Source organism: Dromaius novaehollandiae, chromosome 2, assembly GCF_036370855.1.
Source record: "Dromaius novaehollandiae isolate bDroNov1 chromosome 2, bDroNov1.hap1, whole genome shotgun sequence".
NCBI lineage: Eukaryota > Metazoa > Chordata > Aves > Casuariiformes > Dromaiidae > Dromaius > Dromaius novaehollandiae.
In genome coordinates, this window is record NC_088099.1 from 17,388,851 (window position 1) to 17,401,536 (window position 12,686).

The 12,686-nt window shown below is 39.1% G+C and overlaps 1 protein-coding gene across 23 annotated transcripts in view; it reads right to left on the reverse strand.

The window, feature by feature from the left end:
• Window positions 1-12,686, reverse strand: part of SVIL (supervillin) — a 136,194-nt gene that overhangs the window by 53,235 nt on the left and 70,273 nt on the right. For 20 of the 23 annotated variants that reach the window (XM_064505847.1, XM_026101643.2, XM_026101640.2 and 17 more), the window contains exons 3-6: window positions 6,809-6,900; window positions 1,517-1,574; window positions 1,235-1,386; window positions 148-832 (exon numbers count right to left, since the gene is read on the reverse strand). In XM_064505847.1, coding sequence (XP_064361917.1) covers window positions 148-832; window positions 1,235-1,386; window positions 1,517-1,524 — 845 coding nt within the window. In that variant the 5' untranslated portion in view covers window positions 1,525-1,574; window positions 6,809-6,900. Of the gene's footprint in view, window positions 1-147; window positions 833-1,234; window positions 1,387-1,516; window positions 1,575-6,808; window positions 6,901-12,504; window positions 12,602-12,686 lie in introns of all 23 variants that reach the window. The other 3 variants (XM_064505843.1, XM_064505845.1, XM_064505846.1) reach the window with 2 other exon arrangements.

Genomic DNA, 12,686 nt, shown 5'->3' on the forward strand with positions numbered 1-12,686 from the left:
AGAACTGAATCTGACACATCCAAAAGCCACTAACGAAATTCTTAAAGGGTAATACTTTCTCATAAATATTGTAGACACTGCTGCAGAAAGTAAGTAAGTATGTTAAAGCACTGCACCGCATAAACAACAAAAAAAGGTCACACTTACCCTTGTCTGATGTCACTGTGCAAGGGCTGATCATTCTGCAAATGGATTGGTGAGGCTGCCTGCTTTGGTGAAGAATGGGACTCTCTGGGGGTTTGCTTTGGTGATATTGGCACTTCGTTATAGGAGGAAGACTCTCGTCCAGAAAGTGAGAGAGAGAGGGAACTATCCAAGGCTGCTGAAGGGTCAGGAGCCTGTCTAATGGCACTAACATCCTCTGCTTTTTTACCACTCTCATCCTTTGAGCGCTCTTCTTTATCTGGAACACCATCCTTTTCATGGCTGGAGTACTCCTTTGATTCAGAAATCACACCCTTTGACTCTTTTGTCTCAGTCCTGGAGGAATAGAGGGAGCTACAGTCCTTGCTTTCATCATCTTGCCTTTCACTTTTCACTCCCTTTCTTTCCACACTGTCGGGATCTTTCCTTGCCCTTGTATATCTGGACGAGTAATCGAAATCCAAATCGGAATCAAGAGATAATCCGTATTTCTCTGCCAGCTGGCGCCGCCTCTCTGCCTTGTACCTAGCAATTCTTTCTGCTTTTGACTCTAGTCCCTGGGCATCCATGTTTCCTGTGCTATACAAGGGCTCGGTACTTCCTCCTGTGATTTCTGCTCGATATCTAGATGATCTGGGTTGTTTCTCTACAGAAGAATCTGAAGTTTCCTCTTCTTCATTTGATCTTCCTGCCAAAAGTACAACATATAAGAGCAATTCCCTCAAAACTCTCCTGAGTACTCCCACCCACCATTCATATTAAGTGGCTAAGTGTTTTCTCATTTTCTTACAAAACACAATGTTAGTGAATTGTATAGACACCTTTTTCGCACTTGTGTCTCCAAAAGCACACAGAAGTGATTAAGAAGTATTAATTAGTCTTTTAAAAGTCTTGTATTAAATTATCATTATTTTAAAACAATACAGATAATGGACCTTTTTCAAATAAGAGAGTCTGAGTGAATTAAAAAGCAAGTTAAAACAAACCTGACCACAGCTCTTCTATAAAACTCTCCACGTATTGCACATGTAATGGGGACAGTAAACGAAGCAATTTAGCAATGCAAGATTGACTGATATATATTATTTACCTAAGTGGGGACTATATGGATCAGTTGCACGCATGTATCTTGGTGTATCTTCTTCTAGTAAACGGTGTGTGACTAATCCTGGACAGTTTTGTAGAAGCATGGGTTGTGTATCATTTTCAATTCCCTCTAAGCGTCTAGCTATTCTCTCTTTCCTGAAAAAGATGTGAAAAATGTGAACACAGACATCTTTGAGGATTTGAGGAGAGGGTTTCTAAGAGGAGATAACAAAACAAGCTATTCTTTTTTTTTTCCCCTTTAAATAGACTAAAGACTTTTTTTTACCTTTTCATTTCCAAAATATCTTGGTTGTTTGGTTCAAAGAGTTTTCTTAATTCTGAAACTGAGACAACAAAAGATTATACAGTTTATAAACTAGTAAGTTTCAGAAACTCACAGAAACTTGTTAAAATGCTTCAAAATAAGAAGGAACAGCCAAAGAAAGTTAAGAGTTTTCACATAGTTTCTGTCTGGGAATAAGCATTTTCCTCTTGGTTTCTTACTTCAGGCTTGCTCAGTCAAAAATGCATTAAGCAAATACGTAAACACCAAGGTGCCCTCCAAGTCCTTCCAGGCTAAGCTGGACTCTGTTACAACACCTCAGTCTTCAAGATTTAGTGTAAACTGGACAACCTACATTTGAATGTCGGTTTGACCTCAGCTAATCAAAATGTTTCCTGCTCCAAAAACAGGTAATATGGAATTACAGCTTACTTTGTCTATACCAAGGTTAGTGATTAAAAGATGCTGACTATGTCTAAAGAAAGACATTACTCTGTACTTCCCTCCACTCCCTTATATTGAACAAGTCTCAAGAATCCCAGCCACTTATGATTGGAGACATCATGTGAAAATTACCATGTACTCTCACTGTATTCCTGCATGGTTAATCATTTTCTACTTTGCTGATTTTCCCTTGTGGTTTCAGTTGGATGGGCTTTCCTTCTCTTGCCCTAAACTGTTTGGTCATGTTATGTGCTAGCAGACATCTGTCACAGTTCACAAAACAGCACTGAACCAACAGGAGGCATGATGGGTGAAGTAATCCCTGTATATACGGGAACACTTATCAGCGATGTTTGCAAACCACACTGCAGCAGAGTGCTATATAAACAAACTGTGGTGTGATTTCTTTTCACCTGGCAGAAAAAACATCCAAGCTGTCAAGGGATGCAATGGATACGTGGTGGGATCCTAAAGCCCCCAAATATCACTGCACTGGCAAAAATGCAGTGCTAAAAGCTGAGTGTGCACCTGCTCAAATGCAATGCCTTCTCCCCCTCTCCCCCAAGTTCTGATCCCATTGAACCAGGGAGTGAAAATTAAAGCAAACTAAATTCTACAAGCTGCTAGGTCAGCCCTGCATTGCCATCAGGAAAGCCTGATGTCTCAGTGTCGCTGTAAGCCACTGTTCATACCACTGCAGAAATGGATCCATCAAGCTTCTCCTTACCAGACTTCATAGCTCTAGATAGTTATAAAGTAAACAATTAAACATTATTGAAATTACCTCCCATTACCTCTGTTTCAAAGGTTAGCCACACGTTCTCTCCCACTTCCTTTTTTACTGCTAAAACTTTTGTGCATAACTAGCCCAGGCCTCCCACACAGCAGATACATATCCAGTAAGTTTTCTGTACTCAATAACAGCTCTTTACACCTCATAGCCCTGGTACAGACAGATACCTCTGATATCAGCTGTCATACCAACCTCACCATGTGCTGAAAAGCCACTAGGACTCCAGGTAAAATGCCTTGGGTCAGCAAAAACAAATGCATTCTGGTCACAGCTACTGGCAGAAGCAACTGAATGAGGTACGAATATAGTGTCTCAGACTACAGAGAGCTGCCTGCAGGGAATGTGGGATTAACAGTGGAAAGAAATCATCTGGGGTATGCTCTGAAACAACTCCTTTAGTCTACATCCATGCAAAAAGTAGACTCAAGCTACCAACTTGAGTTTCTCAAGCCAGGTTAGCTCAAAATAATTGTGACCATGACATGAAAGATCTAATAAATACACATTTGATGCGACTAGTAGCACAGAGAATAGAAAAATACCCAGCTCCTGAACTGTGCTAACCCAAGGGGCTGCAACCCTCTTTGATGCCAACCTTAAGCAAAGCAGATTTAAGTCTATACTGTCGACCAAGTTGACAGCACATATCAGGATAGTTGCTGAAAGCCAGTGAGCTCCAGGCAGAGATCACTGGAGATGGATGGGAATTGAACTGGGCCAATGCTAAAGTTACATCCCAAGCTAAGGCCAAAGCGGAAATGAGCCCTTACACTGTGTTTTTGTAAAGATTTCTCTCAATACAAGCTGCTCAAGCAGTTCCCACTCCTGCCCTGTCTACTAAGCTGTGCTGGCAGTGGAACTGTATTAAACAAAGAACTTATCCGCGGGAGCCTACCCTTCATCTCGCATTCACACCAAAGGAAATCACTTCTCATAAATCCTTTGCTTTGACCTCTGTCAAATCTACTTCTGTTTAAGTTTGTTCCTTCAGTTACTGGAATTTTTCTACTCCACCTATTGGTTATACATACGTAAAATGGTCAAAACAAAAACCATAATTGTTCTGCCTCTTTAGACAGGTCAAAGGCTTCCGTAGTTCACATTTAATAAAACCACATTCCATCCAGATCCTCATCATTTTTCTTCCCTAGTCACTGATTTACATAGTCCCTAAAACCACCACCAGAGAACAGTTCTTTTAGCAGTTTTAGTGAAACACTAAAACATAGCCTCATATAGTAAAGTCCTTCTTCCAAAAATAGAAAAAAAAAACTTAACCATTTTAACCTAAGTCATCTGCCTATGAGAAATGTGGAACATCCAAAGCACTCCCACCAGCGGTAGCTCAGCGCCCTGCTGCTAAGTGTTAGTTGAAGTTCCAGAGATTCTGCTACTGCTTTGCAGTCCTAAAAAGAGCACTGGACTCACGAAGCATCTCTCCAACACCTTCCCAAACAAGATGAGACAAAAATAGCATGAGACTACTCTATGTGGCATTACACTTTTTCCACACTTGAGATTCCAGACAGTAATTTCAGTCAGGTTGGCCAACACTGGAGGAGCTTCTTGCAAAAGCAGTTTCAACAATATTCCCTCCTTCCCTCTCCCCCCCAAAAGTGCAGGAAGTCTCCTACTGTAGTGATTTCTTTTTGCTCAATAAAATATTGAAGTTCAAAAGATGCAAGCTAGTTGGAGAAATTTCACTCCCAAGGACATTGGTTCTTGCAAGCTTAGATGATTAGGTTTCCCTTTTTTAGTTTGCAATTCAAATATGCTGGTGCCAATTCCCTATCTGTTCATGGATGTTTTTCCCACGTGACCAGCTAAACTACACTATTTCAAAACCACTAATAACAGTGCTAGAGAATAACACCTATCTTATAGCAGCACCAAAATCTGATTCTTAAAGTATGCAAGAAAAGATTAAGCATAAAAATCATTCATTTCACATTAAAATCTCTCAAATAAGTCACTTTATACCAAAAGATTTCATAACCTTTGTTGGTCATTACAGGTAAGGGCAAGAAGAAGAGCAAGACTCCAGGATGGCCCTGGACTTTAGGCTTTATTTTAAAATAATGTTAAGTAGAACACTGAAATAGGATATCTTCTAAGGCGCCTGTCAAGAGGCATCTTAATTTTGGTAACTGTAGACCTTCTGAACAGAATTTACCTTATAATACCAGGTACTTAGCAAGGGCAACATTGTTCCATGCCTCATCCCAAAAAACATGTATGTTTTGAGTGTATCATAAAAAATAAAAATAATAAAAATAATAAAAATAATAAAAATAATAAAATAATAAAAATAATAAAAATAATAAAATAAAAAAATAAAAAAAAATAAAATAGCCTTTCAGAAGTTCCTAACAGAGGGTGGGCAAATGGACTGATAAAGCCTGCATAAAAGTAAGTCAAAATTTACCTGCCAGAAGCATAAACTTCTCAGATATACACAGTACTATTGCAATGCAAGGATAAAGATTTTCATTTTGAGGAAAATTTAACACAATAGCAAAGCTTACTGGCCTCTTTTCTTCCTTTTCTTCCTCTCCCCACCCCCAAAAGATCATGGTTTGCAAGCCAGGTTGGAGAAGCATGTACCTTCTGTTTATACTATTATGGGCATGCTAACCCATTTAATGCTTAATTGCAGGAAGCAATATGTAAGACTTCAGCTTGACTCTCTGAACCTCAGTTTAGTCTGTATCAGTTGAAAATTAAATATATTCGCCCCATCTTGCAACATGTGAAAATATGTAGAATAATAATAAAAGTATATGGAATAATGAAGGACTATTTATTCTTACTGACTGGTGCTCACAAAGTCTGTATGGTATAAATGTAAGGGTTCTTTTTATTCCATCATTGTAAGCATCAGTGAAGTCCTTCTAAACATTTGCAATGATATTACAAGAACATCACTTAAATGTTATGCTGGAAGAAGAGTTCCTTTCTAAAGGAACTTTGTAATAAAACATGTAAAAAGAGAAACCCAGTTAGCTCCACTACACTGGGATAAGCGAATCTAGCCTTCTATTTTGTCTGACAAGCGTAAATAGCAGCAGCTTCAGAAGAACAAACACACAGTTGTAGTTAAAGTTCTGAGTTCTGCAATATGCTTGGGTGAAGGTAATATTTTTATGCCAGTCACACATAGTTCTTCAGTTCATTCAAATGCCATCCTTTGTTAGTCAAGAACTATTTGCAAACAGACTGTTTTCTCTGAATAATTCAAGAGAATTTCAATTCTCTCCTCCATCTCAACTATATCCAAAGATAAAATTGACAGTTTTCTTCATAAGTCATTCAGGCTAAGAGAGAAGTTTAAGAAATATTAGAAAGCTACAAGATTTCTTTAGTATTTTAAGGTGGGGAGAGGAAAGAAAAAAAAATCTAATGAGAGCCAGGAAATTTGAGCCCTTTTTTCTCGCTTAGAAAAGAAGTTATGCCAGATCCACCAGCTCTAGCATAACTGGGCTATAGTGAGACTTACTATCTACTACAAATAAATTAACTATATCAATGGCGCAAGCCACAAAGCATGCCACGAGCTACTTGTGGAATTGCTAAATTGCCTGTAAGACAGAGTTATTGGTAAGGGTTTGGGATACAGTTTTCCTCTACTTTTTTCTCCAAGATGGTCTCATTCTCCTTTAGCCTATGAGACAAAAGTTGCTGTGTGGTCATTCATGTAAATACAATGAGTCAACTACCCACTGAAGGCAATTAGAAGAGAGCTAAGACTACAAGCCAAGTTAATACCTTTGAATCTAACATTAATCTCACTGTATCTGAAGTTCTGAATGTCAACTACTACTTAACCGATTTTAAATAAGGTAAACAAAACTGAACTTTATAAAGCGGGGATATAACAGGGGCTTATGAAAGAGCATTACAATTTCTGTTTCATCTCATGTTCATACTACAAAGGGAAAGAAAACTGATTTACAAACCATCTGTGCCTAAGTGATTTTAACTGTACTTTGCACTTACATGGCCTAAATTTCATGTTATTAAATTACCACTTTTGTACATAATATGTCTCTTGTACCTACCTTTGGGAAGTACTGCTAAGAGATTAGCATCAATATCCTTTGTGCTGTTTGCAAGTTCTTCTTTATCTTCAAATGAGAACTCTTTCTGAAAACTGAAAGCAACATCTGGTTTACAGAACTGTGGAAGTTTCTGCTACAAATCAAGTAAAGCCAAGATGTAACCAATTTACTGCAAGATAGTCTAACAGAGATACCAAAGAAAATACTTTCCAGAAGAAATAAGAAATAAATTCAAAAAACTCAAAGCCAAACCTAACATAAGTTGAAACTTGTTTGGAACTGACTATGACACAATTTGCATTAAATTACTGATGGGAGACTGCCTTCAAAATGTTCTACTAGTATTTACATTTGAAATAATCTATATAGAATGACTTTCCATAAATATTAAAACATTTTCTCAAATGCAGTACTGTATTATACATTCCAACTTGAAGCCTTCTGCACAACTGCCCTATTGTTGTTATTGCCCTTATTTCTGGATCTCATATGGCTCATAATACACAGATATAAGCAGCAGGTCATTCAGTCTTGTACCTCATCTTTTCAAAATGGCAAAAATGCCCAGTTAGATGACAAGAAATCTCTTTAAGTACGTTCATTATATATACATAATTTACCTCTAAAATGTAAGTGTCATAACGGTCTGAAGCAGACAGTTGTTCACAGGGATTTTTTCGGAGGGAGTGTTTTTCCTTGTGGTTAAACAGGGTGAGATTTGCTCTCCACCCACAGAAATAGATAGAGACCTGCTATATTCTGCCATCGTGACTTCTAATCTATCCTAACCAGGCATAAGAAAACATATGCTATTCTTAAAATTTTTAATAAATTGTACAGAAAAGTGAAAGATACAATCTGTTGCCACAATGATCCTAGGCTCTTCATTTTGCCAAAGAAGTGATGTGCCATACCAGTTACTGTCATCCTCATATGACCAATTACACAGCCTTACCGTTGGAAAATCCTTCTTTAGGACAACTTTTAAATGGCATTTTAAAAAGTCAAATACCCTTTCACAGGTATTTGGTTAGAAAAGAAAAAAAAAAAGAACCGTCAAATTTTTTGTACTTGCTATTCCAGTAGAACATTTCTCTGAAAACAGTTTTAACATATGACTAATAACATTTTACATGAACTCGAAGAAGTATTTGCTTCTTTATCACTTACAAATAATCTTCTTCTGTAAGGAGACATTGAAGAAAGAATTAAACCCTTGAAATGACTATAAAGAAACTGGGCTATGTCATATCTAGGCACCATGCCACCTGCTGCAATTGTCTCCAACAACTGTACTTACAGAAATCATTCTAGGTGCTGCCAAGAAAAGCAATGTTAGCCACTACAGATAAGCCATAACAAACAGAAGATTAAGAGCTGCAATAAGTTGCTGATTACAGAAAGCTGTGTATCCTTATAGGGTGGAAACTTAAATGGAGTAAAAAAAAAATATATACATATATACACACTAGCCACAAGCAAACAGGCACATGTATCTTCATCTGAGGCTAGCAGAGGCTTAGACAGTTAACTACATGTTTGTTAACTAACATGTTAACTACATGTTAACATCTGCCTAGCCCCACATTACAAATGCTCCTGATTTTTACTATGTTGTGAAACTTCACGACACCGTATTTTCTGTGTCCTACAGACACAGCTTCTAGAGAACTCCAAAGTCAAGAAACTCCCCGTTTCCATTTGAAAGCAGTTTCTACTCCTTTTGCCTGAGAATGAGTTTGAAAAATGCAAATAACACTGGCATAAGGCCATAAATGAAAACTAAAACTCTATTTCATCAAAGTAATTTGATTACTTAAGACTTGTCTCAAAGTGCTGAGGGACACATCTCATGACTTCTGAATTCTTGGGGTTAATTTGGCAGCATCTGCAATCGCTTCTGTAATGCTTGCGACAGTGTAGTACCTCAAGATCCCATTAACATAGGACTCTGAACAGAAAAGCTTTCACTCATAGAGCAAAATATCTGTTTAAATTAACTGTGCACTAACATCCACCACTATGTCCGAGTCCCACATGAATTTCTAGTGGTAAAAACATACAGAATCAGAACTCGCACTAACCTCCTGGCTGAAGATAGAGTTATACTATCTGAATGCTTGGGAATCCTCAAAAAAAACTTTCAAATATAATTGTCAACTAGTTAGGATCCCCCCGCTTCCTCCAAGCTGTTCCAGAACCTCTCAAGTCAGAGGTCTGCTAACCCCAGCCTAAGCATCTTTCACTGGGTTTATACACATTTGTTCTCATGCTAGTGGTGTTGGTTACCTTCCTTATCTTTCTTAACAGACTTTTGCCACATCTCAGCTTCCTCAAGACAGGCTCTCCATTCCATTGGTTTTCAAAAACCTCTACCTGTTCCAGTTTTAAGTCATGTTTTTGTACATGGTGACTAGAACTGGACTGTGTCTTTGTTACTTGGGTCTTACCAACACCTAGAAGAAGCAAGATTTTTAGCAGGGAAAGCATTATTGTATTCCTAGCCAGATACACACGGGGATCTACTGTACGTTTGCCTTTTTATAACTACACTATATTGGTTGCTCAATCCCGCATTAGAAACTAATACGCCAAGGCTTGGCTTTCATCAGTTGTGACAGAAAAACGTATCTGCCCAAAGAAATACACAACTATGCACTTAGTATTATTACATTAAGTCCCTTTTTTTTTTTTTTTTTTTTTTTTTTTAAACTCTTCAAGGTCATCCAGTTCTTCCTTTGAGAGATCTACCCTCCCTTGTACTGAGGGTGGCTCCCAACCTTTGCTCACTGGCAGGTTTCGTTAAAATTCTTGTAATAAATCAGAAACCTCATAAGCTTAACCCTTGGTGGGTCATGCAGCATCACAGGTTATCTGCTTTTTGAAGGTCCCTTCACAGTTTTCTTTACATCCTGATCTCCCATTTCCCTCTGGAGAGACTGTCAAAATTTTTCTCCCTGTCTCTCTCTGTCTCTCTCTGTCTCTCTCTGTCTCTCTCTGTCTCTCTCTGTCTCTCTCTGTCTCTCTCTGTCTCTCTCTGTCTCTCTCTGTCTCTCTCTGTCTCTCTCTGTCTCTCTCTGTCTCTCTCTGTCTCTCTCTGTCTCTCTCTGTCTCTCTCTGTCTCTCTCTGTCTCTCTCTGTCTCTCTCTGTCTCTCTCTGTCTCTCTCTGTCTCTCTCTGTCTCTCTCTGTCTCTCTCTGTCTCTCTCTGTCTCTCTCTGTCTCTCTCTGTCTCTCTCTGTCTCTCTCTGTCTCTCTCTGTCTCTCTCTGTCTCTCTCTGTCTCTCTCTGTCTCTCTCTGTCTCTCTCTGTCTCTCTCTGTCTCTCTCTGTCTCTCTCTGTCTCTCTCTGTCTCTCTCTGTCTCTCTCTGTCTCTCTCTGTCTCTCTCTGTCTCTCTCTGTCTCTCTCTGTCTCTCTCTGTCTCTCTCTGTCTCTCTCTGTCTCTCTCTGTCTCTCTCTGTCTCTCTCTGTCTCTCTCTGTCTCTTTTTTAAAATGATTAACTACTTTCGCATACTGACTATTTTATTATTTTACCCACGCTGGGGAACTTGTTTTTAATCTTCAGGAGCATTTTTGCATTCTCTGCCTCTCTCTCAAAGCAGGAGGTAGCACTGCTTGTTTTAAACATTTGCATGTTGGAAACACAAAATGCTTTAAACTGATCTATCAATTACAGTATTTTCACTTGCACAGAGAATTCAGAGGCAGAGCACTGCTGTGAAGATAATTCGCTCAAGCCAAACAACTGGGTATTTATAGGTACATATATAAAATTAGCTCTAAAAAAGAAAATAGGCATATTTAGGACGTGTCACAGTATTGAATAAGAACATGCATTAGCAATCCAAATTGAGTCAGAATGATATTAAAGTAATTCCAAATAGTCAAAAAATGTTCAGGCCACTAGTCACAAGGGTTTAAAAAATATGCTCAAGAGTAACTTCTCACCGAGACTTCCCTTCTTCCTCAAAGGAATCTATTCAGATGCCTCCCTGTTTTATTAGTTTTTCTGCTAGAAGAGCAGTTGCAGCATCAATTCCATTGCTAGAGCAAAGTCAGATAGTCAGACTCAGATTGCCAAGTATGTTGTACCTTCACACTCATCCACAACCTGTTCCAAAAATATCACAACTCTGACTACTCACCTTGTTTTTCTGAATTTCTCAAGCCATGTTACAAATCTGGGTGCTGATTCTGAGCAGTAGCATCAGAAGTTTCTGCATTTCATAGCTAGGCTATACACACTCATTATTAAAATAATTTAAGGCATATTTGGGTTTTTCTAAATCATAAAAAACATTTTAGAAGTGTGCAAGAATGCTTTCTTCCTAGAGTCACTGTTAAGTTTGGATACTGAAAGAGGAACTCCTCCTCCTTTCCCTGCCTGAAATAGCCTGTGATTGCATTTCATGAACCATGATCAACAGCACGATGTCCCACAAGTTCATTTCACAGAAGATTTTTGTGTGGTTTGGCCTTAGGTTCCTAATGGACTCATTATACTCTTCAATCTTCAGGAATTCATATGATTCCTATTAAAACACAGACAACAGTATTTCACAACCTCAACAGTTTTTCTTTAAAAAGAACGTAAAATGTGGCATTAGCAGTGTATTTGACAGTTTCACTAGTTATACCACACGCTCTTCTTGCACGTTCCGAAGTAAGTGTGAGCTGTTTCTGTACATCAGGGATTCCAGTTTGAAACCTTCATCTACTGCAGCAGCAGCATACAGTTCCTAAATAGCTGTCCCACTAACCTAGTTACATGCCCAAGAGCAAGCAGAAGTTTGATTCAAACCCCACTGGCCACAGTGTTCTGCCATCTGCATTAAGGCTACGGGACATACTGAGATTTTATGATTGAAACACATGCATGAAAATCTGTTTGTATACCTCCAAGCTAGGTGCTTGGCTTTCGTTATTCTTCTCTTTCTCTACCTCCAGGAGAATTTCCATCCCTGGATTCTTAAAAGAAAAGCCCATTTGACAGTTACATCCTTCTCTCCTACCCTCATTTCAAGTTTCCTCTTTTTGCCTTCCATAAGGCAATATATCTTGTACACCCATTCTCTCTATCTTTCTACAATATTTAAGAAACAATATGGCAGGGAATAAGAGATGCTCAGGAAGAAAGGTGTACACCGATGGATAGATAGTTCCACTGAAAAGATGCTTGAAAACAAGAGTTGGGGTGCCTAACGATCCCTGTGCATCTGAGCTGGTAGAATGGCCAGTTGCTGGGGAAAGGGGCAAGTCCCAACCCCCTGACCCCACTCCTTCCAGTATAAATGAGTCTAGCAAGCACAAAGGTGGACAAAGAAAGCAACAGGAATGAGGAGGGGAAGAATGATGGAACTGGACCTCCCACCTGTGTAACTGTGAACTGTGTCACACTATCCCGCCTCGTGGAGCCATGCCTACGACTGCAGGCATAAGGCAGCAGCCGCACCGCCTCTCCATTCATCTCCACGGTCTCCCCTCCCATGCGCTGACAAAGCTCTTTGCATAGCCATATGATTAATTCCCCCACTGTGGCCAACTTATTTTTCAGATAGATCAGTTTTTCAACCTGTTCACTAAATGTCTGTACTGTATCTGTGCCAGGCAAGGAAAACAGTCATTGCAATGGCAGGAGGCTTCGTAGAGAACAAAACCACTTCTTTCCTTAGCAATGCCAGCTGCAAATACTCACACTATTACTTAGAGGCAGCTAGTGGTCTCAATACATGTTCAGAGCATCAGGTTTATGCCAAAGCTTGGTCCTGTGAGAGGGCCAAAGATCATCTTCCCTGACAACAGAATAAATGCAGATTCAAGCAATGACTGCAACTTACAGCCGTGCAACTAGTCCTCTTCACTGGGAAAGGAAACTTG